At 48.4% G+C, this 27,272-nt stretch overlaps 1 protein-coding gene across 1 annotated transcript; it reads left to right on the forward strand.

Moving 5' to 3' along the window:
- The first annotated feature begins 242 nt into the window (after positions 1-242).
- Positions 243-26,948, forward strand: SLC13A3 (solute carrier family 13 member 3). The gene is made up of 13 exons (XM_032198383.1): positions 243-353; positions 10,088-10,353; positions 10,526-10,689; positions 14,375-14,441; positions 15,134-15,319; positions 16,189-16,314; positions 19,614-19,709; positions 21,556-21,660; positions 22,715-22,812; positions 23,694-23,806; positions 24,132-24,293; positions 24,607-24,744; positions 25,293-26,948. Exons 1-13 carry the CDS (start codon positions 243-245, stop codon positions 25,476-25,478), a joined length of 1,818 nt encoding a protein of 605 aa, XP_032054274.1. The 3' UTR covers positions 25,479-26,948.
- The last annotated feature ends 324 nt before the right edge of the window (positions 26,949-27,272 follow it).

The following is a 27,272-nucleotide window of genomic DNA, read 5'->3' on the forward strand; positions in this document are numbered from 1 at the left end:
AGGGTGCTGTAGTGTTACAGGTGGGCTGGGTGTTATAGGGGGCAGCGCAGTGGGGCGGGCAGGGCGCTATAGCATAGCGGGGCGCTGCAGCAGGGTGCTGTAGCGGGGCGGGCAGGGCGCTGGGTGCCCCTCCCGGCGGGCGGGGCGGCCGCCTTCATCCCCCCCCTCTCCTCCTCCTCCTCCTCCCTCCCCTCCGGGCCGGGATAAAGCGGCGGAGCGGGGCGCGGGGCGCGGGGCGCGGGATGGCGGCGCTGGGGGCGCTGGTGAAGAAGGTGTGGAGCGTGCGGAGGGTGCTGGTGCTGCTGTGCGCCCCCCTGGCCTTGGTGCCCGTGCTGCTCAGCCTGCCCCCCAAGGTACCCGGCACAGCCGGGGGGTGCCCGAAGGACCGCCCGGGGGAGGGCAGGGGGTGGGGGCACCGGTTTTGGGGCGCAGGGGGTGGGCACGGGGTGGGGATGGAGCTCGCCTGCCGGGGGGTGCCACCGCCTCGGGGGTGCGCGTTTGGGGATGTGGGGTGAGGGCACCGAGCAGGGCATGGCCCCTCGGGGGCACCGAGCAGAGGAACGTGCCGTGGGGGGCTGCGAGGAGGGGGCTGCAGTTTGGGGGCCACCAAAACCGCGGACCGGGAGCACAAATGGGGTGCGCTGACATCGGGTGCAGAGTGGTGTATGGAGATAGGGGCTGGGGACACGCAGTGTGGAGCTCAGCACTGGGGACACAAAGTGCGAAGCTTGGGGCTGGGGACACGCAGGGGCCCAGCTCGCAGCTCGCTGCCCTCCTGCCGCAGCCCCTGACCCTCGCCAGGGACCCCTGTAGGGTTTGCCCATGGAGGAAAGGGACCCCGAAGCCTAAAAACCACCACAGGTCCTTAGGGTGCAAGCGGAGGAGGCATCTTGGGGTTGTGGTAATCTTTTAGTGGAAAGAGGGGGTAGATCAAGTGAACTGTGTTTTTGTTGCTTGTGTAGGCGCTGGGAAGGTGCAAGCAGCCCATGGTTCTCAAACCGAGTGGCGCTAACTGCAACTTCTTGCCAATGCCCGGCTGCCTTGTTCTGGTTTCTATCAGTGGCTCTGAAAGAAGCGCTGGGGAAACTGAGGCACGAAGCTGGGTTGCAGCCAGTGTCCTGCAGCGAGCTGCATGCAGAGCTGGGCTGGGGGCAAGCCCCTGTGTGCAGGGACAGTGGTGCCACTTGGCCCTGCCACCCCATCCCCTGCACTGCCAGAGGGACCGGGTGAGAGCGGTGGGCAGCGGGGTTGTGCTGGGGCGCTGGGAAGGCAGCGGGGCTGCAGGTGCCTCGCACTGCTCCGGGAGGCTCCTGGGGAGAGGCTGTGTCTGAAAAAGCTTTGCGAGTGTGGTGATTGTGCTGTTCCATAGATGTGGAGTAAATCAGTTTGGGCTTTGGTGTGTGAGATGGGCTGCACGTCAAGTAGCGTCTATGGCAAAGCTGGAGAGGGAAGGTTTTGCAGCTGTCCCGTACAACACAGCTGTCCTGCACCAGGAGCATCCTTGGGTGGACGTCCATGGGGCTCTGAAGTCACTGGGAAATTTTGTGCCGCTGACTTCAGTAGGCTCAGGATTTCACCCATGTATTCTGACTCAGATCCATTTGAGAGTGACATTGTTTATATCAGAAAATAAGCGATGTTCAGCACGTAGTGATTACAGAGTGATTCAGATGCTGTAAGGACACGGAGGTGACATTTACTTCTGCTGGCGTAGTGCTTGTCAGTGAAACCTTCATACTCAAGATAGCAAAATAAGTCACCTGAATTAAAAAAAATAATAATAATACTATGACCATTGCTTTATTAATAACACAATATATTAAAAGAGAAAACCCTTCTTTGGATGTAATCTCATTTTTTTTCTTTCTAATTTGCATTATTTGGATGAGTTGTTAATAGGAATATATTGAATGTTTGCCTCAGAGCAAAAAGCACATTGCATAACAGGTACTTCATCCCCTTTCAGAGTCATAAGTAGCTCATACTTGTTTGTACATTCATTTACTGCAGCTGAACAAGTGACTTCAATGATATTTAATGTTTCCCTGTTTGACTCTGGCACTTGTAAACTCTGGAGCTGTGGTTATAGGGCGAGGAGATGTGCTGTGCACCCTGCACAGGTTCACGTCTGAGCCAGGCAGTGGTTAATCACGGGAGTAATTCATCACAGATGAACCTGGCACTGTGCTGAGGGAAAGCCCTGCCTCCGATGCCCATTTCAGTTGTGGAAAAGTATACTGATGGAGCGACTGTAGGGATTAGGATGTTTGGGAAAGAAAGGAAAAAAAACCCTCTGCTGGTGTAACAGGACTGCCTGCCCCAACTCCAGCCGTGCAGCGCTGGGGGCGCGCTCCTCCCTGTGCCCTGCGGAGAAAGAAGTGCTCGCACAGCCCAGGCTGATCGGCTGCATTAAGGGCAGACTGGAGATGGAAAAGTGCAGCTGCTTCCAGCTACAAAGCTGAAGGAGCAGCAGGGCAGGGAAGGAGAGGGCATGGCCTTACTGAATGCCCACTGATGATAGCGATCTGTGCTCGGGTGCCCGTGAGCGCCACGTGTGCCACAGTTAGCCGTGAGTCTGTCCAGTCCCTGCATCACTGCTGTCAAAGCGCTGACACTGCTGCTAGCGTGGCTGCTCAAGCAGTGGGATGCTTAGGGCCAGCCCTGCTGCGCCCTCCCCAAGTTGTCCCTGCGTTCAGCCTGCAGCTGTGAGTAACCAGACCGCTGCACCGGGTCGCGTTCAGGGGGCAGTGACTCACCTGCTGTTTCAACACAAAATTGCCCCTCGTTTGTTCAGCAAGAGAGGAAGTTTGCTGTTGCACCAACATGGGATTAGGCTCAGCCATCCAGAGCTGTGCTCCAGCCAAGCTGCAGGGGCAGTGGGAAGCAAATGGAAGGGTTTACACTTCTAACAGCAGCGTGGCAACACGGGGGGCAGGGAGCAGGAGCAGGTGAGGGCTCAGCAAGTGGGGAGTTGGGTGTTGCTGGGGTTTGGAAGCTATCCTGCTGTGTGATGGGAGATGTGTGCCCCCAGCTGCACTGCACAGGTCATGGTTTGTCCCGACATGGGACTGGAGTCCAGCCTCAGCTGTCCTGGGCAGCCACGTCACCGGAGCTGCCTTGGGCACTCAGCAAGCTCCATCCCAGAAGGCATTCAAGTTAAGGTCTGCTGCTGGTGGTACTGGGAGACTGTCCAAGACAGGGCACCCACAGAGAGGAGGCTGGGGCAGGAGGAGCCCCTGGGGGAGGCAGAGCTGTTGTACCAAGCTTTAGGCTGAGTCCTGGCACAGCTGGATCATGGGAGGGTTGGATGGGCTGGAGAGCCCCATGTCCTGCTGGGACAGTCACTGTGCAGCAGGGTGTCAGAGAAACCCCAGAGATGAGAAGCAGTGAGGCTCAGCCCCTGCAAGTCTCAGGAGGAGGCTTCCCTCATGAGAGAAGGTGTCTTAGGGGCATCTCTGCAGTACTTTCCTGCTCTGTGGGTGCTAAAATCTCACATCAAGCCAGAATTTGCCTTCTCCCCACTGAGATGCTCAGCAATTATGGGAACTTGAGGGATCAGAGCCTTAAAAAGCCACCTGAGGTTTGGCTTCAAGGGCAGCATCTCACTTGTCTCTGGAGACCAAGAAATCACAACCTACAGTTTGCATAACGGAGAACCACAAGTAGGATGTGGTTTCTCAGATGTGTTTCTGGCGAAACCCCATGGCCTGTGTGCAGTGGGCTTTCCAGTGAAGCCTGCTCCTTGGTGACCTCTCCCTGGAAGCAAAATCCTTAGAGGAAAAATCATACATCAGGTCTGGCCTTACTTATGGCTGCTGAACTCCAGCTTCCACACCTGCATGCTACTCCTAAAGCCCTCAACAGCTATCACCCTACAGCAGTTGATCTCCAAATTGCCCCGCGTGTCCTTTTGGAGGTGGAACGTCAGGGCTGGTGCTGACATGATATTAATACCCCTTGTTGGTATTTGATGCCCTTTGTAGGCTGCAGTCTTGTAGAAGGAAACTTGTCTCAGTGCTTTTGTAAGCAGTCTCCTTTCTTCTGAATAGAGAAATGAAATTTCTGCTTTGCCAGCAGGTTTGCCTAGCCCTCTGGGTGTGCTCCCCAAAGCGTGGCTGGAGCAGTGGGAAATGGGTTGTGCCCGTCACATAGCACAGCACAGGGAAAGGCTCTGGGTGGCTTCCCAGCACCCGGCTCTCCGCACAAGGGTCCGTGTCACCTCCCGCTCTGGTGGCTGCTGAAATGGCTGAAATTTTTGTCCTGTGAGCGGAAGTGCCGGCGACCCCCCGGCTCGCGGAGCTGTGAATGATTGCAAAAAGCTCGGCAGGGCAGGAGGGGCTGGAGGAACTGTTCTGCTGGAAGGGGCATGGGGGGCACTTTTAATGAGCTGTGCAAAGAGCTTGTTCCAACAGCTCCTAATGAACTCAATGTCTACAGCCTCTTGGCTTGGTAACAGCTGAGGCAGCCAAATCTGCTAAAAGGAGCTCTGAGCAGGCGAATGGGTCCCAGTGCCTTCAGAAAACAGGCTTGACTTCCTCAGTGGACATAGAGCCATTTAACATTGACTTGGATGTAATGAGTCTTCCTGATGAGAACAAGGAGACTTTAGGAACTTCCAGAAGAAAAATGGCTTTGCTTGCGCTCAAAAGCAAGGAACAAAGCCATCTCCAAAGGAAGGCACTGGGGAGGAATGGATGATGCTAAAGGAGGCGATGTGGTGGGGCATGGTGTGTGGGGAAGTAGAGGGAGCTGGACTCCGGGCTGGAGCGATGCCCACTGCGTGCCGTGCTGCAGGAGCACAGGTGGGCAGGGGCAGCGCTGAGGAGATCAGCCTGGTAGGTGAAATAGTGACTGCAGCCTGCTTATGTTTCATGCACAAAGTCAGTCTTTGTTTTATATATACACTTGGTGATTTAGAAAGGCCAATTTCATGAATGTAATGATCAGTTAAAAGAGGTAAGAGGAAGACCTTCAATGAGGGAAGAAGAGGGATAACTGGCAGCTGGGTGACTACCATTTACCAGCATGGAGATAAGGCGAGCCTGGCTCAGAGCAAGCTGGCACAGAGGAACTGAAAGCAGCAATGCTCGTGGTGGGAAAAGGACAGATGACAAGAATTAATATTAACTGGAAGCTAAGAACCATAGAGGACATGAAAAGGGATGTGAAAGAATTGACAAAGAAATCCCTGGGCAGGGTGTTGCAGATGATGAGCAGTATTTCAAGTGTGTGACACAAAAGAAATCTGAATCAGGATACTCTGTTGCTAGATGGATAATGCAGAAAAAAGCTGTATTCAGTACAGTATTTCTGTTCTGGACTTGTAATACAATACCATAGCATATTAAATATTTCTATCATGACAGTGACTAAAGGGAAATGAAAATATTTGCTTGAGATGACACCACGTAATTAGTTGAACACGACTGGGTACCCACAGCTTGGAGGAGAGGATTAATGTGGTGTTTGTACACAGAGACATGAAAGTTAAGCAAGTGCAGTGAGAATCTACCAGGCTGCTATTTGCTGAGCTCGTGGCTTTTGCCAGAATGCCCTCCCAGTCTGCTTCCACAGTTCCAAAGCAACTTTGACAAACTGGAGAAGCATCAGCATGAGCAAAGGACAGGAGAACACACCACATGGTGAAAGACCTCAGCAGCTTGGCCAAGTTCTTTCAAAAAAAACCAAAAAACAAACCAAACCAAACAAAACAAAAACAACCCACAGGTATGAGAGCACATCCACGGTGAGCAGAGTTTGGGGAAGGGAGGTCTAGGCTGAGGGATAAAGGTAAAGCATAAAACCAGATGCAGAGAATGATGTTCAGGTTACCACAACAGAATTTTAACAGTGAGGTTAATTAACTGTAGGAACAGCTCACTAAACTTGCGGTGGTTTCACCATCACAGAAAATGTTTCTTCTTCTTTTTTTTTTTTTTTTCTATGAAAACATGTTGGATCTATCTTTAAAATTAGGCTGAAATGGAGATTACTTCATATGGTGCTGTTTTAGCTTTGACGTCCATCAGTGTTTGAAGTTGTAGGACCTATTGCTGCCTCCAAGAGGAAGTGTGAGGCTCAGACCTCTAAGGCAAGGAAGATTCTCTGGAAGATGCCTGTGCCATGAATTCCCATGGTCATGGTCAATTTGCCCACTTTGAGCTCCAGCTGTCTTGTTTGTGAAGCAGAGAAAAAGATGAGAATTACAAAACACTTCAAAAAGTTTAAGTGCTTTATAAGCTTTGTCTTTTTGGTGTAACTCCAGAGCAAAATATCTTCACAAGCATTCACTTTAGCTGTAAGACCTTATGCCCCTGTGCTAATGGCCCCTTTCTAGCCACTCTGCAAATACCCAGAGCCAAACAGCTCCACTGGCAGGAATGCTGGTAAACAGGGCTTGTTTTATGTCCAGATTACATAATGTTTGCAGGAGCTGTATTAGGAGAAATCAGATTCAAATACCCATCCCCTTGGAGAACAGTCTGTGGCCAAGATGGCCAGTAACGCTGTCAGGGTTGCAAACTGAGGGCAGTTTGTCAGCAAGATGCTAAAAGCCACCAGTACTTTTTTGCACTGCGTACTTCTGAGTATCGTTGATAGGATATTTCTTTGTGAGGATAGTGGGATAATAGGGCTTGAAAAGCTCTGATTTTGGCCAAAATATCTGTTGGTATTGGGTTCTGGAGGGACCTGTAGGCCCCTCATTTGTCTGGTCATAGGACGGGTGCTGGGGAGAGCCCACAAGAGGCAATAAGGCTGTGAGGATGCACATGCAGAGGTTGGTGGAGCAAACCCAAAGCTTGTCTGACCCTTAGGGTAGGGCTTCTTCAAGCACCGGGCCCATCTGGCAGGGTTCTGTGAGCACTGGACTGTCTGGGATCTTACTGGGCCTGCTAGAGAGCGAGGTCTGGCAGAAGCTCCTCGTGTCCCCTTCAGCTTGGTAGTGGGGACTGATGGCTCATGCATGCCTATGCCTTGGTGCCATGCCTGGGCAAACTGGTTCTCCTCATCTGACCCACATACCCTGCCAGAACCTCTCTTCCCCAGGGCACCTCACCTCCCCGTCTCCCCTCCAGGAGCCCGCCTGCCCGTGGGAGATTGCCCCTGCTGGAACTCAGCAGGTTCCCAGCGTGGAAAATCCCCGGTGCCTTCAGTGCAGCGAAGACAGCATCTGTGTCTGGAGGGGCAGAGGTCACTCCTGAGGGTCTTGTGCAACAGCAAGGAGAGCTGCTCTAGTCCAGAGCCACGGAGCACTTTCTTGGAAATCATTAAATGGTTATAAAATTAACCCGATCACAAGACCCATTTAAAAGTTTGTATTTGCTACCATTTTTCTCCCTGACCTTTGATAGATTTATTTTGAAGCGAACAAACAAACAAACAAACAAAGCACAAAACAAAGTTGCCTGGAGGTGAGAGGAGTAGAAAGGAGTGACACAGCAGAGTGGTCGAAGGATGAGGGATAGGAGATGATGGTGGGATTGCTCCTGGGGGCAGCTGTGACCATCCCCATGAAAGACCATTCTTCCGACATCAGTTAGCATTTGCTGGTGGTATACTAATGCAACTTGCAGGGTACCGGGGCAGTAATTAACATTTGTAAGATATTTTGGGGAAAAACAAACAAACAGGGTTTGGTTCAATTTTAAGAATGACTTTACGTTTTCAATCTTTGGAACACTTACTCCAAAGCTGAGTTATTCTGAAGTGGTCTTGTTCCTTTCTTTTTCAATGATTGCCCTATTTTAAATGAAAAGTTATTTAACGTAGGTGCGGTTTGTCTTCTTTTGGGGTAGAATAGGATTGACAAACATTACTGCAGCTTTATGTTTAAAGAGGTTTGCTGATGATAGGTTGGTCATGTTGATGGGTTTCATAATTTCAGTAAAGCTCTCCATACAGCAGTTCTCTGCCCAGTTTCGGTTTTACCCCTTGGCTTTTCATCTTACAATGAAGATTAGTTTTTAGATTCATGCTGTATTTCATTGCAATGTTTCCCAGAACATTTTCCATACACTAGAAAATAAATATCCCTTAGTTCGTAATTACCTTTCTAATTCATACTTCATCTGCTTAATGAAGTCAATTGGAATCTTCACTGATCTGCTCTTATACCAAGGTGTTGTTAAATACTTGCAGTCGCTCTACCACTGTAAGAGGCAAACTGTTTGTTCTGAAGTTTGCTGGTGCAATTTTCCTTGCAGAAAACTGAAGAACATTTTGCCATTGGGAGAAAAAAAATAATTTTTATGGCCTTTAGAGACTGAATGGAAAATGACTCAATGAGAGCAAAACTATTTCTTTGGTATACAGAAAGAGCCAGAGCAAAGAGGAATTATTAGTTGCCATGGGAATGAAATCACTCATCTAGTGTGCAAACATTTGAAGTGTGAATTTTTGCTTCTGCAGAAATTAGTGGTATTGGCTTTTTTTGGGCTGCACAGCAAAGTTTTGGGGAAGTAAAGCTGTCAGGAGCTCACGGGAGCCACCGGCTGCCAGATCCGAGCTCTGGGAACAGAGAGGTTTTACTTCACTATGTGTAGTACTTCAGCGCACCATGATCTAAAATTGGGACTATAAGTGGTCTTTGAATACAAGGCTTAGGAACCTGATGTGATGCGGTAGCTCTCCTGTGATTAACGTATTTGATAGCTATTCAGTAATTGAAGCAAATTGTTCTTGGCTCTTTGGTATTGTCTTTTCCACACGCATGGAGGCACCTGAATTTTACAAGCTAAATTACTTGTCAGACACGAAGTTGGAAGGCTAGAGGCGAACGACAACTTCTGTCACTTGCCAGTTTTCAGACGTGTTTGATGACAAATCCCAGTTGTGTCTCAGTATGTGCCAGTGGGCTGAAGGGAGCATTTTGCAGGTGGCCTGATGCCTTTTGGCTCAGCCCTACCTGCTCACACCTTGCTGTGCTCTCAGCAGCTTCATCTGGGCCCTGCTCTCCCCAAAAGTCTTCACACAGAGCCTGGGAGCAGCGCTGGACTCCCCCCGGCAGAGCCTCAGCCCTTCGGGCAGGGGAGGAAGGTCCGGGCGGAGGAGGCACAGAGGTGCCTTTGAGAAACAATTCAACCTGTTCGACAAGCTGGAAGAGAGCGGGGAAATAAATAGCTCTGTGGCTTCCAAACGGCTCTGGGCAGTTATTTATAGCGCTGTGGGCACCCTGCCTCACAACTGACAATAAGCCCCTTCAGCCCCACTGCGGCCAATGGCTCCGGCTTCTCGCCTTGCATCAGGCTCCATCCACCCCCCAGGTGCTGCCCCGGGCTCTGCTCCTCAGGTTGGGGCCGTTGTCCTGACTCCTTTCCTTGTCTTGACTCCTTTCCATAGCTCCTGGTTTAAGCTGTGGATGTCAGGAGAAGTGGCTCTGCTCCGGTTGTGCCTCTGGGGGGATGAATGAATCGGGAGCGCTGGGTGTCCGCCAACCTTGGCATGGGAGGTACCAGGCTGGGGCAAGCTCTCCACGCTCAGGATGTGGCATGGCACCAGAGAGCTTGATTTATTGATTTCCTGAGGGATTGGGATGGGTTGCCTTGGAAAGGTTTCTAACGGATCTCTCTGGAGACCCTGATCCAGTCAAAGAAGCTTTTCTGTGTGCCTCCTATTACAAACAGGGGGACTCAATGCATCTGTGTCTGAAAGCTGTTTTCTCATAGCCATGCAAAGCCTGATCTGTGGAAGTTGGAGGGAAAGCACAAACATTGAGAATAGCAGCTGTCAGGTATGGGGACACCTAAAGATATTAGCAGCTCTTGCCCTAGCAGCAGTGCATGCTGAGCTTTAGCACCCCAAGTCAATGTGAAGGAGCAGCTCCTTCTCTCCAGAGCTTCCTTGCATCCACACTGCAGCACATAGGAAGCTCAGGAAATTGAGGAGGATTTGGGTTTTGCTGTGCTTTCAGAGAATGTGTAACCCCTTACACAATCTAGGGAAGAACATGTTCCCCTAATAGGAACAATGTGGGGGAAATACAGTATCCCTGAAGGAATGACTGGTGCGTATTGCTTGTCTCAGTGTCTCCAACTGAGAAGATTTCTCTAACACCACATCTTGCTTTTCCTCTCTGTTTCTCTTGCAGGAAGGACGATGCCTCTACGTGATCCTACTGATGGCCCTGTACTGGTGCACAGAGGCGCTGCCCCTGGCTGTGACAGCCCTGCTGCCCATTGTCCTCTTCCCCTTCCTGGGCATCCTCCCGTCTAACAAAGTCTGCCCGCAGTATTTTTTAGACACCAATTTCCTCTTTCTCAGTGGTTTAATCATGGCTTCAGCCATTGAGGAGTGGAATTTGCACCGCAGGATTGCCCTCCGGGTCCTGATGCTGGTGGGAGTGCAGCCAGCCAGGTGACTGTGGGGACTGGGAGGTGTCCATGGGGGGACACAGCCCTGATCACACACTGCTTTTTCCTATTAATTTTATGATATCCCCACACATGAGCTTTTCTTCCTGTAGCTAGAATGTGTTAACACTTGCCAAACTCAAGACATTCAGCTTTTTCTTTATTCTCTCTTCCAGGTTAATTTTAGGGATGATGTTGACAACGTCCTTCCTGTCCATGTGGTTAAGTAACACTGCCTCCACAGCTATGATGCTTCCGATTGCAAATGCAATTTTGAAAAGCCTCTTTGGGGAGAAGGACACCTCTAAGAATATGAACAGGGAACATGAAGAAATCCAAGGTAATTGAGACAGGGCAGTAGTATAAGCCAGCTGAGGTCTGCCCTGCTGCCATCAAATATGCCCCAGTGCTGGTCCCATTTTAATATTTATTTAATTACTGTGGTGGAAGGGTATTGACATAAAGCTCGCTCTTATCCTGCTCCTTCCGTATGCCATGCCAGAGGCAATGCTTATGAGTTGGAAATGTCTGGAAAAATGAGAAATGGTGGTCCCCAGACCTGTGACTGGCACAAGCTGAAGTTCAGCTCTGCGTGCCCACTGGGATGTGGTGATGATGGGGTTTGTAAGGTGCCTTGCTGTAGGGTGGCCGGGGCTGAGGGGTGCTGTAGTTACCCCTACAGCTGTGTACTGTGTAATGCTGCTGTGCTGCAGGGATGGGCAAAGGTTGCAGCCCCTCCGTGGCAGCACACACGGCTTTCCCGTGCTTCTGCACAGGTCATTTCTTCTGTTTTCCTATTTCCTCCCTTGTGAAACTGGAGCTTGAGCTGGGAGAGAAGGGGAGGATGAAAGGCAGGGCTAGCAGGCTGAACACATATTTATAAAGTGCTGCATGATGTCCCCTGATCCAGCTCGGTGTCACTTGGTGTTGAGAGTGAGCAGGTGCTGGACAGGCTTGGTCAGGGCTATGCGGTCAGAGCAAGCCTTCCTCCAACCACCTCTCAGGAGTTTGGGATTCTGGCAGACAGGGACGAAAAACAGAAAAAAGGAAATGAAGCAGTGAAGTCCCCTTTGCAGTTATTGCTGATAGTACGATCAGTAGTCATGGCTTCTCTTTTTCACACTAATTAGATGTTCTTCTGTCTCTGCAATTTAAAAACAATGGCTTTTGGGTTTCCACTGAGACCTAACGCAGGAAAATGAGTCCTCAGAAGAGGACTGAAATATGCATACTCTAATACTAAAGATCTAATAATTCATCATTAATGTCTAGCAATCATGAGGTGTTTGCATTCTAGGCTGCTTTATCACATTTGCTTTATGAATTTTTGACCATGCACGTGTAGTAAAATCAACCCCACTGACCTTCTTGCTATGTTTTCTTATTGTAAGGAAGCACTGTGTTCTGTGAGCCTGCTTTTAACCTTCTTGACCCCATTCTCTGACCTGATTTGAGTGTGTAGTTGTGAGGGCAGTCTAGGAACATATAAAAACAAGACCCCCATTTTCCTAGACACTGGTAAGCACAGAGTTAATGTCCCTGGCTCAAAATGCTTAGGGTGCTGAGAGAAGCCAGCAAAGGGAGAGGGATGCAAGTAGAAGAATGAATAAAATGATGCTTTGCAACTATGATGTGATTGTGTGATGATGTATTTTTCTTTTGAGGTAGAGACTTGTAATAAATACAGGGGAACCATACACATGCACACATACAGTGATGTCTCTGATCAAATATTTCTCTGCTGGTGAGATCCTCCAGGTTGCAATCAGCCATGCTCACGTTCAACCATGTGGACAAATTTTTGTAGATGAGTAGATCTGCATGCTTGAGTTCATGACAGCTAAGCTTTGGAGTAGATCTGTTCCTCGTTTTTACATTACTAGCTACTGATACAAGAATTCAGATGAGCTTTGGCATTTGAAATTTCAGCTGGTTCTGGTTATTCAAGGTGAAGGTGGGATTACGAACTGATCACCAGCAAGCAGGCTTTTTTTTTTTTTTTTCTCCAGTGGGTGGAAATATTTTGAGGGGGTCTTTTATTTTTTTTAGGAGCAATAGAAATATAATTAAAGCCAAACTGCTCTAGGATAAATCTTTCTGCCTCTAAGATATACAAAGTATTTGAGTGAAATGGCCACTGAATCTGTCTCATGCTGCTCCATGCAAGGCCAGGTCCCAGCTCAGTGTTCTTTTTTTGTTTGTTTGTTTTTTCCTCTTCTGACTTACGGACCTGTACAAATTTTCAGCCCCTTTTTACGAGTTTCATAGGAAATGATTGTTCTGCAGAAAGTCTGCCTTTCCTTCTCATGGTTGCCTTTCGTAGACCTTCCTTGAGAGGTAACTCACAGGTGATCCTGGCCAGATGGGATAGGAGTTTGGGCTTAACAGGGGAAAACTGGAAAAATGTTAAAAAGTGGAATGAAATACATGTATGTGTCTATGGCTTAAATGGGACATCAGCGATGAGAGGCCTTGGGCTAAATCTGATGGGGGATCAACAGTCAGCCACAGGTTAATGTTCTTCTAATTACAACCCTCTAACGCAGCACCCTTGGAATGAAAGCTCAGCATGTGTGCGTCCAAGCCAATTAACTCTGATTCGGTAAATTAGCCATGTGTAAAACATGACAGTGCAAAATGGCCTGGCTCACTGAGCCACAATGAGGGGGCTGTCCTCGGCACTCACGTGTGCGAGTCTGGAGACTTTGACCAGTGGCTGCTCTCCACGCACTGCTTTCCGTGTCAGGGGCACAGACAGGCACAGATGGTTGGGTTTTGGCCTGAGGAGGGGCGCAGGGAAGTTTGGGAACTGATAGGGTGGCTGTGGTGGGTGACAGTGGTTGGCTGGCCCAGGGAGGTGCAGGGATGCACCAAAAACAGGCAAAGCCTGAGGACAGGTACAGAGCCCATAGTGACCTGGACTAACAGTGGATGAAACTCCTGAACATTCCTGTTCTACAGAGGATATGGAAAATAGGGTTTAGTAGCATATCCCTGCTCCCAACCTCAGGTGGTCATGCCATGAGCCAGAGCTACAACTGCTACGAGGCTTAAGATGAGATAAGGTTAAAAAAAAAAAAAAAAAAAAGTGATTGTATTGCATTTCTGGTTTATCTTATGGTTTCTCTTTCTGAGTTCTCTCTGGGGCACACACCCATATGTGCGTGGCAGTGTGATGTACACCTCCCAATTTACTGCTGAAGAGCATGTGGGTCCTTCTGGTCAAGATTTACCCTTTCCCCAAGTGATGCTGAGTCCTGGCTGCCTTCCCTGTGGCTGGTGACAAGGATACTGGGGCAAAGCCCATGAGATATGCAGGAGGGTCCCTGAGGACTGTGTGCACCATCAAGTCCCCCCGTGGCAGCTCCAAACTTGTGTTGAGGTTGGGGTTTGGGAGGAGCTGCCTGGCCAGTTGTGGAGGGGGTGGTGGGCTTGGGAAGGGTTCTCTGCTCTCGAGGTGGGTGTCGGGGGACCCGGTACAAAGCCTAATTCCCAAATATGTCCCACACTGTCCATTAAAGAGGGAAAAACAGCTGCATGGTGACTTCGCAAGCTTCCCAGGGGGAAGGAGGAACTCCGAGGCACTGAACGCTCCTGCTCAGCCTCGGGAAATGTGTCCTGGGGATACACCAGGCCCAGCTCTTCTTCCTACTAACAAGCTATGGTTAACTCCCCCCCAAAAAAACTAACCCAAGCCCATACGTGGATATGTGGCACCCCGGCGCCCCTGCCCACACTGGAATACCCCAGGGTCTGAGCAGCGGCAGAAGTAGCATCAGGAGGGAGCACCTCTGGGTGCTGGAGGAGAAGCGGGGTGCTGCAGCAGGCCCGGAGCGGTGGCAGCAGCAGCCAGGCTGGTTTGTCCCCTCCGGGTGCTCCTGACCCCGTCACCATGGCATGAGCTCCCCCTTCGTTTGTGTGCTCCCTCCTCGGTAAAGGGCAGTTTGCTGCCTTCCGCTGTTTGGGTCGAGGAGGATTTTCTAGATGCTTTGAACTGTTTTAAAGTCCTAATCTTTCTTTTTCAGCATCTTTACAGCAGAATAAACTTTACACTGTACCAACTGAGATGCAGTTTCTGGCAAGTACTGAGGAGTAAGTTAACTATTAAGTTTGTATTAGAGAGTTGAGACAGAGCATTATCCCCTGAGCTAGACCCAGATGTAGGAATTTGAAATTCAATCACTGAAATGTTTTGATTGCACCACAGCTCCCAGTCGCTATAGACTGGCCACAGAACCCCTCCTCTCTGTGTCCAGCATCCTTCCACACATCCGCATCACTGCAGGGATTTTCCAGTTATCCTGGAGCAGTACCAGAGGTGTCTTCTGCTGGAAAACAGTTCCTTGGCTTTCCCAGGAGCATCAAAAGTGTGAAGCCAGTGGTGTAAAACCACTAGGATTTACACAGTGCTGACAGTCCTGCTTTGATAACAACGATGGGAAAGAAACAGCTCTTCAGGAATAGGAGTTTCTTTCCTCTCGGTGCTATCAAAATTTTCCTTTTGTGTTCCTTTGAGCACTTTATGCCAGGTTTTTCAAGTGGCTTAGGGGCTTGCCAAGGCACAGGCAGCGTTCAGGCACTGAGGGTGCTCTGCACACCTGCAGGTCCCGCCTGGTGCTTCTCCGAGCCCTCTCCTGCCATGCGGAGCTGCCCAGGTGTCCCAGAGGGCAGCGTGAGCTTGGCTTTCTAAAAACTGGGAGTTTGCCTTCTTGTCAGGCTCTGTATCGGCTGTGCTGTGTTTAAACCAGGGCTTTCACCGGATTCTCTTTTGGACTGTTTTAAAGCAAAGATCTGACGGAGGAGAAGGAGGTCGCCAGCGATGCGCTCTCAGACTTAAAGAAGGAGGAAGAGTACAAAACAAATATATGGAAGGGCTTCCTCATCTCAATCCCCTACGCAGCCAGCATTGGGGGAACGGCGACGCTGACAGGAACCGCACCAAACCTCATCCTTTTGGGACAGCTGAAGAGGTATGGGAGGCTGTCCTGGAGAGACCTGCCTGTCTGCCAGTGTAAATCCTGCACAGATGAGATGTAATCTCTGTCCCTGTGGGAAATTCCCTTCTGTGCCGAGAGCTAGCTTGGAAAATTCATGCCCTTCCAGAATGTTTTAGGAAACTTTGTGAGTGGATGAAGGCAGAGAGTGGTTGCACCAGCCTGAGCAGTGCTGAACAGGTTCTCAGTGCCTGTGTGGGTCACCTCACTGCTGCTCTTAACCCCACCGCGTTTAATGGGACTTTACCACCTGCTTAAAATTAGGCTCGTAAGGGTTGTCATAAAAAGGGCTGAGTAGTGTTCTGTGAGCAATTATATCTGCTGCTGTGTGGTAGAAAGGAAAAATAAGGAACCCACTGCTTCTGGCCTATTTTCCTAGGCATAAAAAATGCCTCCTGTGTTCCTAGGAGCATAGAGTTGGGCCATCCTAAGAGCCTCCAGATGCTTCTTAATTCTGGTCTCCACAAGCAGTATGTTAAGGCTCTCCCAGGCTTGTGCAACATCCCGGTGAAGTTCACGTTCAGACCCTCCAGCAGCTATTGCACTACTTAATCCTGACTGTTGAAGAATATTGTTGTAGAAGAGTATCAGCCATCCAGAGAGAGGTTTTCAAGTCTCTCCCTGCACAGCTGGGCTAGGTGAGCTGTGCCTGGCTGGGTAGCCCAGGGGTTGCCCCTGTGCTCCCCAAATCAGCTAGAGCCCAGATGGGTGCTGTGCACACAAGGGAATGTTCTTAAACTGGTGAATTTGTGGGGTATTTTGCTGTTGGTTTCAGATGTTTGCCCTTAAATTGAAGGGTGGTTTTCCCTTCTTGCATTAACTTGATTTTTTCCCCATTTGCTTAGTTATTTTCCAGAATGTGATGTGGTGAACTTTGGTTCTTGGTTTATGTTTGCATTTCCTTTAATGCTGATTTTTCTTCTCGTGGGATGGCTATGGATCTCCATCCTGTATGGAGGAATCAACCTGAGGTATGTTTATATTCCCTGCGCATACACACTGCTCTGGTTACACCAGCATTGTGAAATACATGTTCGTCATGATTCTCATACTAAGTCTAACAATATCACCCACAATCATCTGCTTGACAGTGGAGGGTTTCATCGCTAACTTCAGGGTGCTTGTGGTGTAACAAATCCTCTGTTTTTAAGAAGCTGTGTGTGTGTTGTCTTCAGCAAAATGCTCCCAGTTCTGTAAGCATTTTCTGAGCGCTGCTGTCACAAGAGAGTCTTTTATCTTTCCTACTCAGAGCATCTGCTTTCTGCTCCCAGCCTGCTTATTGCCGCTAGCTGACTGCTAGGGGAAGGGTTGAATGCAGCCCCGATGGTGGCTGTGGTCTGTCCAGAAAGGGGCTGGGGTGATTTGGGAAGGGGTTAAAGGAGGAAACGGCTGTGCAACTGCTCAGCAAACACTGAAGAAGCAAAAATCTCTGAACACCAAATGAAACAGTAGTGTTTTCACGGCTCTCACCAAAACCCGTTTGCAAATGTGACTGCATGCAAAGTTTTGGGCTGCAGACATGGGTGAAGACTGGAATAAACCCACCAGAGTCAGACCAGGCAGATTCCCTGCAGATGGGCATTGCCACATAACACTGAAATAGCTGTGTGATACAAAGTCACTCTGCTCAGGATCAGCCCCTAGAGATCTGGCATTCAGGTAGATGCTGGCTGTTAAAATAGGCTGCCGTAGAAGTATCAGGGTTAGGGCTGAATGCTTCTTAAAAAGTCCCCACTCTACCATCTCAGGTTGCAGGCAGTTTCAAGCATTTCGATGCATGCCGTAGACATTTGCTGAGATTGAACAGGGTTACAGAAATCTCATACCTGGCTGAAATACATGTAGAGAATGTGTGTTACACGTGCATTCAGTGAAACACAATTATTTGAGGTTGTTTCACTGCCTTACCTGGGCTGGTGTAAGTCAGTGGCAGAACTGCTTTGGCAGGAGGGAAAGCAGGATCGGACTTTGAAGACCAGCGTGAAATCTCGGTTGCCCTGGAATTAGTAACAGAAATCTCCTGGAACGTCAGAGCTAGGATTTGTTCCTAGGGCTGGAACTTGGGTTTGGAACAGATTACTTCATAACAGGGCTTCGTTTTACAACAACGCGTTAATCTATAACTGAGAGTAACGTGTTTTACTGGTAAACCTTTGCTGCACGCATGCAACCCTGAGTGTACAGAGCTTAAAACACTTGCAGTGGTGCTGCACAGATTATTTTGGAGCCCTTTTTCCCTCTGTACACTCTCATACGTGATAGTAACAAACTCCTAGTCCTGCTTCCTCCAGGGACCATACAGAACTTCTAATAGATAGAAAAGTCTTTAATTGTTATTCTGAGTTACAAACACAAATAGCAAGGGGAAAAAAAAAAAAAAAAAGAGAACAGGTGTCCAAATATTTACATTGTCTCAGAGGCAGGAAAAAAAATCAATGGGAAAGTTGCAAGCTAGAAAATGACAAACGCCGCTCCTTAAATTGCTGGGGGGGCTTCATGCACAGCCGGGGGATGCTCCGCTGGCTCCCAGCCGCTCTGCGTCTGTGTGCCCAGGGCTTGCATGAGCCTGGATTCATGCATCCTGTACTAAGGGCTGGGGCACAGCCATGGCACAACTGAGCAGGTGAGGGGAGAGAAGGTAATTCTGCTGGCCGAACCCCCTGGCAAAATGTGAAATGTCTCTTCTGCTCGGAGAACGTGATGCTTTTTGTTTTGTTTGGCTCCTCTCTGTCCGCATGGAGCCCGGCTTTATTGGGATAGCTGTGGCCAGCACAGAGCAGAATTCCCCAGTGGCAAAGTGCCTCAGGAGGGACACTGTGGGGCTGCACAAGTACAGCTGCCTGTCTGCTGGCGCTCGGCTGCTGGGATTGCAACAGCTTGGAAAGAGCGGCTGGCCTTTCTGTATGAGCAGAAACGTACAGACAGAGGGACGCCGCTACACTAGCAGGCTGGCTTTGCTTAAATCCAAAAGACATTAAAAGGCTGAGGTGTTGGTTGATTGAGTGAAGATGAAGCTGCTGTTCGTAGCACCCTCCTAGACTCAAAAAAACAGGTACATCTATTTGAGGTTCAGAAATTCCTGATGATCAACAATTCTTTTGTACAGAAGACCTGGCCATGATTTCCCATTGAAATGGTGATGGAATGAAGCATGCTCAGGCACTGCAGGGCCTGTTGGATGCAGCTGGTGTGGACATTGGGTTTTGTAGTTTCACCAAGGTCACAGGCAGGGCTAGTTCAGGCATGGGACACGATGGGAGGTGAAGTGTGAGACATGAATATATCATTTGTATGCACATGCTCCAAAGGATCAAACGGCGTGTGCGGTCAGCATACCAGGCTAAGAGGCTTAGCCAGGAGCACATTAACATTCCCGGCCATGGAGAAATTCCCCACATTTTTGTTGAGCCTCTGCAGCATCGTGAGATTGCCCAGGAAATTGCAAGTGGCATGAGGAGTGAAGGGACAGGTTCATTTTCTGTGTCACCCGCTGCCTAGTGTTCTGCCCGGGTAGTTATCTGCTAGAGATGATGAAGTCCTGCACTGCCGGGATTTTCTTTTGGCAATTACAGCCTGTGCTGGGGGAAACAGTGTAGAATATAAATGAGACAAAACTTCCTACCCTCTGTGGGGTTTCTTTTGTATGAAAGCAGACTTTCTTCCTCAATCCTGCTGAACAGTCAGTGTACTTAAGGTGCTTTGCTTTGCTGCATTTTCATCCCTGTGTCCCATCCAGCCGCTGTCTGCCCAGCTTGCTGCAGACTTTTCTGCGTGCTGCTGAGCTGTGTGCTCCTGGTGCCAGGGGACAGGCTCCGTAGGTGACACCAGGGCTTTTCCACTGCTATTCAGAGCTGGGCTCCTAATATATCAGAAAGCATGCCCTCAAAATATGAGCCAAGCTCACTATCAGTGTCATTGGGGCTGCTGGCTGTACAAATTCCCCTATCTGTGCACATGGACGTGGCCACCAGCATGCTTGTGTCTTGTCATGACTGGGAGGAAATATCCACATCCAGCTGCACCCTGTGAGGCGTGGGGCTCTGTTTGCCAGGCTGTTCCCACTCTCGGTGAGCTGAAGATAATCCAAACAGAGCTGGAGAGACGTGCAGCCGCGGGGAGTTCCTCTGGGAAGAAGTTTCTTTCTGAAGCTTGCAGAGCAGGCACTGAAGGGGTTCACCGAGCGTGCACATGCTGCAGTAGTAAACGCAGCCTTCACGATGGTGCCAGTGATGTTGGGCACATTTGACGATGTAACTGTGTCTCTTGGCAGGGGCTGGAGAACAAAAAAGTCAAATATAAGAGTGGACGCAGAAGTCCGTGCCAGAGAAGTGATAAAGGAGGACTATCAGAAACTGGGCCCAACAAAGTGAGTCATCAAGCTGGGACCAAAATGAAAAAGAAATCAAGTGGGTTGGAAATGTCCTGTCTGAAGGGGAGTGAACTGAGGGAAAGTCTTTTTTTTTTTTTTTTTTTTTTTTTTTTTTAAGCAGAAAATGAAATACACATTTCTACTCAATTCATGATGCAGTGAAGTTTACTTTTGTGCATGCTCCCTCCTCTTCATTTTCACTAACAGGAATAACAGCAAATAGCAGCTTGTACTCAAATCTTATCAAGAACAAAGTTCATATTATTGAGTGGATTCTAGCTGGGCTGTTTAATTACTGTTTGTAGTTTTTCTGCTCCAGGAACCAAAGCAATCCTGTTTGCTTTATGTAACTAACCAATACAAGCTGAATTTTGGAGATTTGTGCATTCCTGTTTGTAGCTGTTCTGCAAGGCAGGAAGTATTTGCTGAGGAGGCTGATGAATGATATAATAAATATAAATCATATAGATTGTGGATATACTTTAAGAAATCTTAAGAGCTGCTCAAAGAAAGCCTATGGAAACAATTTAAATCCATTTTATGCAGTAGGTCATTTTTTCTAAATAACTCATTCAACGTTATGAGTCATGTGAAGAAAGAATATGACACTTAGCTTCTTCTTGTAGTTTATCAGAAGTCTTGTCTTCTGGAAGAAACATTGAAGTTGCAATGATTAGGGTCATAGATGGAAGCCACCAGAAAGAAGCATAAGAGTTTTAGACTTAGGAGAAATGCCCAAAAAGGGGGAAAAAGGAAAGGCTAGGTATCTCCAAGAATCAAAGCATAGGTATATCCAACCAGCCACTGATATTCTGGGCAACCAGGGCTGGTGAAGGTTTTTGAAACTGTAGGTCTTAACCTCAAAAGGTCTGTGGTTCTCTGTCTGTAAAATAATATTCTTATGCTCACAGTGATGCTGGGAGAATTCAGAGATGTTTGTGTCGTGCTATCGACATTGTAATTGTTGCTGCTGTGTGGAAAATGGAGTGGTTCTTCAAAGACAATTGGTTGGGCCTGTGCTGTAAATGAAAGAAATTGGTTTAGTTGTTCCATTCAGTACATTATCGAGCAGCCTGCAAAATGTCTCTGAAGAATCAAAGTCCCACTTTGAGGTCTAGGAGCGAGAAAGCCCATTAAGCCATGCTCGACCAATTTGATTAGCAACCCCGTAACTTCAAATCAGTGCAAGTGGCTTCTTCCCAAGTTTACATGCCCTTCCTTGTGCTCTGAGAGGTTTTATACAGAGTTTTAAGGCATTGTCTTGGATAAATCTTGACCACACTAGAATCAAACCTTAGCTTAGAGTATGATACTGCCATTTAAAGATCCCCCTGCTATTAGTCAACGTGTCTAAGGGATACTGTTTAGGTTTTGACTTTGGGGAATGTTGTTCCTGCTGTCTCATATATGATTTGAATCTTAGCTGTCCTTTTACATGGCTTGAACTGGAGTAAAACCACCCCTAGCTGATCAGTATCAGCCCAATCCGTGCCTTAGGAGCATCCCAGAGGGCAGTGATGAGAGGAATGACCTTGGGAAGCTGCTTGGCCCTTCCCCTCTGCCCCATCCACAGGGTCAATTTTGCAGGCATGTTGTGACATCTGCTCTGGGCATTCCTGATGCCCATATTTCCTGTCCTTGATATCTTCCAGTAAGAGATCACTGCTGGCAAATACCAACATCTGTAAATAGATTTGTAACCTATTCCAGTATTCCCCTGTAGTTATTTTTAGAGAAGCCACCTAGTTTGTCACCCAACCGCTGCAGCCTGAACTCGATACTTGCCCTATCTTGGCCTCACCCCATTAGCACAACATTTTAACTACATTTCCTTTTGTTTTAGGTTTGCAGAACAGGCAATTTTCTTCTTCTTCTGCATGTTTGCAATCATGCTTTTCTCAAGGGACCCCAAATTCATTCCAGGCTGGGCGAGCTTGTTTGCACCAGGGTAAGATCTTATTTTCATTCCACTGCCACATTTTTCAACAGCATTTCCAAGTCTGAGATTCTTGGGTTTCTGGTTGCATTGCTGAACACTGTTACTCAGGTTTCCTGGAATAAATTAAATTGAGCCCCAAGTTCCAGAGTGAGCTTAATTGTTTCTGTCTTGTGGAGGAGGTATACGAAGCCCACTGGGAAGCTGGCACTGCAAATTCTTCCATATGTGTGTTTGAGGCCATCCCTGGGGTTTGAGTGTGGGGAATACACACTGTCTATACACATATTTGCATATTTATGTGGAATTCTTTATGCAATCCACTGATTTCACTGGAGGTCTGGAGAGTGAGGAGCTGACTGTATGTGCTATCGTATCTGTTTTACACATTCATCTCCCCTGTGACATCCATACCTTGGGAAGACAAAGGGATAGAGAAGTTGGGGATTGCTAAATCTCAGGGAGGGTGTTGTTATTTCTAAGCAGAAGAGACCTTCATAGTTTTTTGTTTGTTTGTTCGTTTCTGTATATAATGCCCCAGCTTAACAAATGATTCCTTAATAGAACGAAGTAGTTATGGACTTTTCCTCATCAGTTAATAGCTCCTTACAATCAAACACATGCTTAAGCTCTTTGTTGGGTGGAGCCTGGCTTTCAGCTTACAGTCTGAGCATTTTGCAAAGAGCTCTTATAAATTAGGTGGTCCGGGCTCTGCACCTCCTGCTCCCTGTGAGGAGCTGGGATATTTGTCCTCGCAACCCCTCATGGACTGATCACGGCTCCGTGGGCAGAACTGCTGGAGCATTGCTGTTGGGGGGGGGGAATTTAGTCTTTTTTTTTTTTTTATATATATTTGCAGGGCTTTGGGGCAGTTTTTGCATGGGGTTCTTCACAGCCCATCTTAGAAATATAGCTCTACAGGGAATTAAAAAGAAAAGAACTGTGAACAAGTGTTGTTCAAACCTGATGGAAACTTGTAAACTTCGTTCGTAAATCTCCATTCCCTTAAACTTTGCAATTCTGCAGGCTTGTGCTTCTTACCAGTGTTTCTGCTGCTTTTGGACAGGTTTATCTCAGATGCAGTTACAGGAATCACCATCGTGATCATTCTCTTCTTCTTCCCTTCCCAAAAGCCTTCCTTCAGGTGGTGGTTTGACTTTAAAGGTGAGTAGGAGACCCCCAGGGCAGGATCCCTGCCATTGCCTGGGGTCAGTAACGTCCCACCCTGGGACTGTGCCACCTGCAGGGCCATGCTGGCTTGGGGACACAGCTAGGACACATGGAGGCTGTTGTCTGACGTGCCAGCAGAGGTTCAGCAGTCACTGCCCTGCTGCCTGTTGCAGGAATGACTCGCTTGCTCGTGCTGCTGTCAGAGATGATACTCTGTGTGTTTGTGTGTGTTAAAAATCAGTGTTGACCTGCCCTAGCAGACGGGCTTGTGGCACTCACTGATATTTGTTGTGTTGTCCAGACTGCAGGAAGATGTTTAATCAGGCCTCCTCTGGGTAAAATAGCTGTGCCCTTGTTCAACAGAAAATTACAGCCCCATTAGTGCATCCTTCCACATGGCAGAGCTCACTTCATCATGTACTAAGAGATGGGCTGCAGGGGAGATGGGAGTTCTTTGCTGTAAAACTCCAGGGTAGTTGAATGGCGAATGGAAAATTAGGAACATCTTCATGATTCAAATGGTAGAAAATTTCCTTCTTCCATGGACTCCCGTCTGTTGAGGACAATGTTTGTGCCTGTTACAGAAAGGAAATTAACCCGATGTTAGAAGTTCTCCAAGGAAGCCTCAAATAAAACCTCAAATGCTAGAATTTCCTTTCTCTTCCTTTTTGTTAAGATCTTGTTTTCTGATATTAAGGTAAATGATCTTTTAAGTGTCTAGCTTAAGAGAATGTTTTTATGCATGTTTTAATCAACAACAACTCATGGTTAGTGAGCTTTGGTGCTGATGCCAGGCTGATGATGTCGATGTCAGATGGTGACGGACGTGCTCCTCTTTGGGTGGGTGCTTGATGTGGGGTTTTCTCTTCGTCTAGCACCAAACACGGAGATGCAGCCCTTGCTGACGTGGAGGAAGGCCCAGGAGACCGTGCCCTGGAACATTATCCTGCTGCTCGGAGGAGGCTTTGCCATGGCGAAGGGCTGTGAGGTGAGGCAGCAGAGCTGCATTTTGTCACGGTGCCATTTGGGGCTCTCATTTGGCTCTGGGAAATTTTGCTCCTGCAGTGTCACAATGCCAAAAAGGTGTTTCTCAGCTGAAGGCATGTTTCTCAGCTCCCCCTTACAACAACGCGCAGCAGATAAGTAAGGAACAGTTAACAAATCTTGCAACTCCTTTCAGACTGTTTGCTGTTAGATCCCCTGAAGACACTGCAGTTGCGTGGGTGGTGAAGGTCGTACACAATTTTCAGATCTATGAAAGGATCTGAGGAAAGGAGCCCCACGCTGCAGCTTGTGTGCTCTCCCTTCTGCAGGAGTCCGGCCTGTCTGTGTGGATAGGAGGCCGCCTGCACCCCTTGGAGGGTGTACCCCCGCCCGTGGCAGTCATCCTCATCACGATTGTCATCGCCTTATTCACAGAGTTTGCCAGTAACACGGCCACTATTATCATCTTCCTGCCTGTCTTGGCTGAACTGGTAAGACAGCCCAGTGCTCAGAGGGCAGGTTTATGGTGGCTGGGCTGGGACAGGCACCGTACGGGTCTCCTGCTCCTGGAGGGGGCTTTAGGCACTTCGAAATCCTTGCAGCAACAAAGCAAGGGCCTGTGGCATAATGGGAACACTGCTGGATAATAATCCTTCAGATGTTGTTGGTGAGATACATTATTATCTGTCACAGAGTGGGGGATATGGCTCTGTACAGTGCGCTAACTACTTGCATCCTTTAATTATATCCGCCTTACGCTCCTAATCCCCGAGATACAATTTCTGTTCCTTTCTGTTTTTCAAGGCCATTCGTCTGAAAGTAAATCCCCTCTATTTAATGATACCAGGGACTATAGGATGCTCCTACGCATTCATGCTGCCAGTCTCAACACCTCCTAACTCAATTGCATTTTCTTCTGGACACTTGATGGTCAAGGATATGGTGAGTTGCTTTAGATATACAAGATGCTGAAAACAATCAATCAGAGTGAAATGTTGAAGAAAGTAACTTTCAGGCATGTTACCAGTACAACATGTGAAAAGACAGAAATCTCATACTGCAGTGTTGGAAGGCACAGGGATATAAAAGGAGCCTGTGAGATTTGGAGCCATGGCTCCAAGTGATGGCAAAACTGATTTTAATTGTCCTCAGCACCTCTCAGCCCGTGCTCCTGCTCCTGCCACTGTCAGCAGCTCAACTTCAGAGGTTTCTGGGTGCAGAAGTTTCGCAACTCAGTGAAATAAAGCTTATAAGCTCAGTCCTAGTTCCACCTCATATTCCTGTGGCTAAATGGATGCTAATATTTTTGATGGATCAAAGCTTGATAAGCATCTGCAGAGTGGTTTAAGAAAGCCCACTTAAAATGTTGTTAATAGTAATGGCAATTAAACCTTACATTTTTATAACGTTTATATTCAAATAACTTCATTCTTCACATGCTGTAAATGTCCAGGCTAAACTCACCAGTTGCTTTTGTGTTTCTTTTGTAGGCAAGAACGGGGTTGCTCATGAATCTTATGGGAGTTCTGCTTCTTAGCTTGGCTATGAACACGTGGGCCAAGAGCATCTTCCAGCTGGGGACCTTCCCTGCATGGGCTAACATCCATGCAGAAAATGCCACATCGCTCTTGCCAGCTGTAGAAAATGTCACTTTTAGTGCACTGAATAAAATATGAACAAAGCCACCCCAGGGGAAGGACTCACTCACTTAGGACTTGGGCACTGGAATCGTCAGCGCATGCGCAGGAAGAAGACCCCATGGCTGCCCACACTGCATGGGACCCTCGGATTAAATTTTATTTTTAGCAATACTAGTCGGTGCCACAACATCCGATTTTGATTTTCTCTGAAGATCCTTCCCCCCCCCCCTTACACAGATTCTCCCAGAGAATTTCAGCTGTCCCTCACAGGTGGTTGTTACCTGCACAGCCCTCTAAGTGTCGAGCATCTGTGGGTAGATGTCTCTCCCCCTGTGAAAGCTACTGAGCCGTGCTGCTCCAGCTTCTGATACCCTTCCTCGTTTTGGAGAGCAGCCCTGGGTGGAGGCAAGTGGATTATTTCCATGCAACCCAACGTGAGTGAGTGTATCAGAACCTGGCTGGGTAGGAGGCAGCATGGGCTGGGTGCTCCTGGCAGGACCGTGGAGACGGGGGCTCGGTATGATCTCATGAGTAATTCTCTCATGTAAGGACACAGACTATTTCTTCAGGCTTGTGCATGAAAGGATGATTCAGGAGATGTGTCGGTAGGACTCAGTGCATTGCCCCATGCTTTGGGAACAGGAAAGGACCAGTTTGTTTCCAAACCTGTGCAATGTTTTGAAAACCTGGATTTCAGTCGCTGCCTGGCTCTTTGCACTGAATGCAGATGGAGGTTTGGGGCCAAATTTTTTTCTGACATAATTGTGTGGACATCGGTGGTGTTTCAGCTTTGGGAACGTGGCCAGTCTTAGGTTTGTGAGACTGATACTTGTGAGCGACCTGCTGAGTCACAGGTCAGTGGGCAAGCTGCGCTGGAATATTATTGACATTTCTGAAAAGTAGGCTTTGATTCTTAACATCTTTTTATTTCTGATTGCTTGGGTACTTTCAATGAAAGCATTGCAAATTGACTGTGATTTTAATCACCGTTTTATCATTTTTTTTTTTTTTTAAATTTCTGTAAGAATCTAAAATATTTAATTTTAAGGATCAGTCATTGAAATAGATAGAAGGGAAGGTAAAGAATCTGATTCTTGGTTTAAGGAGGGTTGGTGACTGGACTCTGGATTGGGCTCCACTGGGTCTTTTCTCTGATGGTGTGGGCTGGTGACACAGCTGGTGGCACAGCTGGTGGCATGGGGTGAGGATCCAGCCCATCCCTCCTGCCCCCATGCTGCTGACAAAGCCCAGGGCCAGGCTGGAGCTGGCAGGGTGATGCAGCCCTTGGGGCCAGTGCTTGCTGCTGCTGCTGCTGGGTATTACCTTAAGGTCACACTTAGGCAGGGACTTGAGGTTGAACCGAAACCTCCAAAACTAGCCGAACATGGAACTTTGATCAATCAAGTTCAGAAAAAAACAATCCTTAATGTTCAACAAAATCCTTCAGCTTAACAAAATCCGTAATGATCATGGAAAATGTACAATAAAGCACATTTGTTAGCACGTCGCTTTGTCCTGTTTGCTCTGTAGACAGAGGGAAGAAAAGCAAAGCCTGAGCCACCCCCTCCCCTAGCTTTCCCCCTGTGATTTTGGCATTGTTCCCTGGGAGGAACAGGAGATCTTCCTGCCAGCCTCCCAGGGCTCGGGCTCTCTGCATCGATGGGCTTTGTCATGCTGTGGTGAGCCCAGGCTGGACTGGGAAGGGCAAGTAGGGCAAGTTGCTCCCTGCAGGTCCCTTTCCCAGCTGTCTGGATGCGAACAGCGTGGTGCTGCTGTCCCAGGGCCAGGGGGCAGGAAGGAACCCCGCTGTCCCTGATCCTGTTCCCCAGC

Source organism: Aythya fuligula, chromosome 16 (genome assembly GCF_009819795.1).
Source record: "Aythya fuligula isolate bAytFul2 chromosome 16, bAytFul2.pri, whole genome shotgun sequence".
Lineage (NCBI taxonomy): Eukaryota > Metazoa > Chordata > Aves > Anseriformes > Anatidae > Aythya > Aythya fuligula.

Bases quoted from the DNA above. Each gene is read 5' to 3' on its own strand.
- SLC13A3 (XM_032198383.1), top strand. From the start codon at position 243: ATGGCGGCGCTGGGGGCGCTGGTGAAGAAGGTGTGGAGCGTGCGGAGG. The intron at 354-10,087 runs GTACCCGGCACA...TTTCTCTTGCAG, and splicing joins TGCTCAGCCTGCCCCCCAAG to GAAGGACGATGCCTCTACGT. The intron at 14,442-15,133 runs GTAAGTTAACTA...ACTGTTTTAAAG, and splicing joins TTTCTGGCAAGTACTGAGGA to CAAAGATCTGACGGAGGAGA.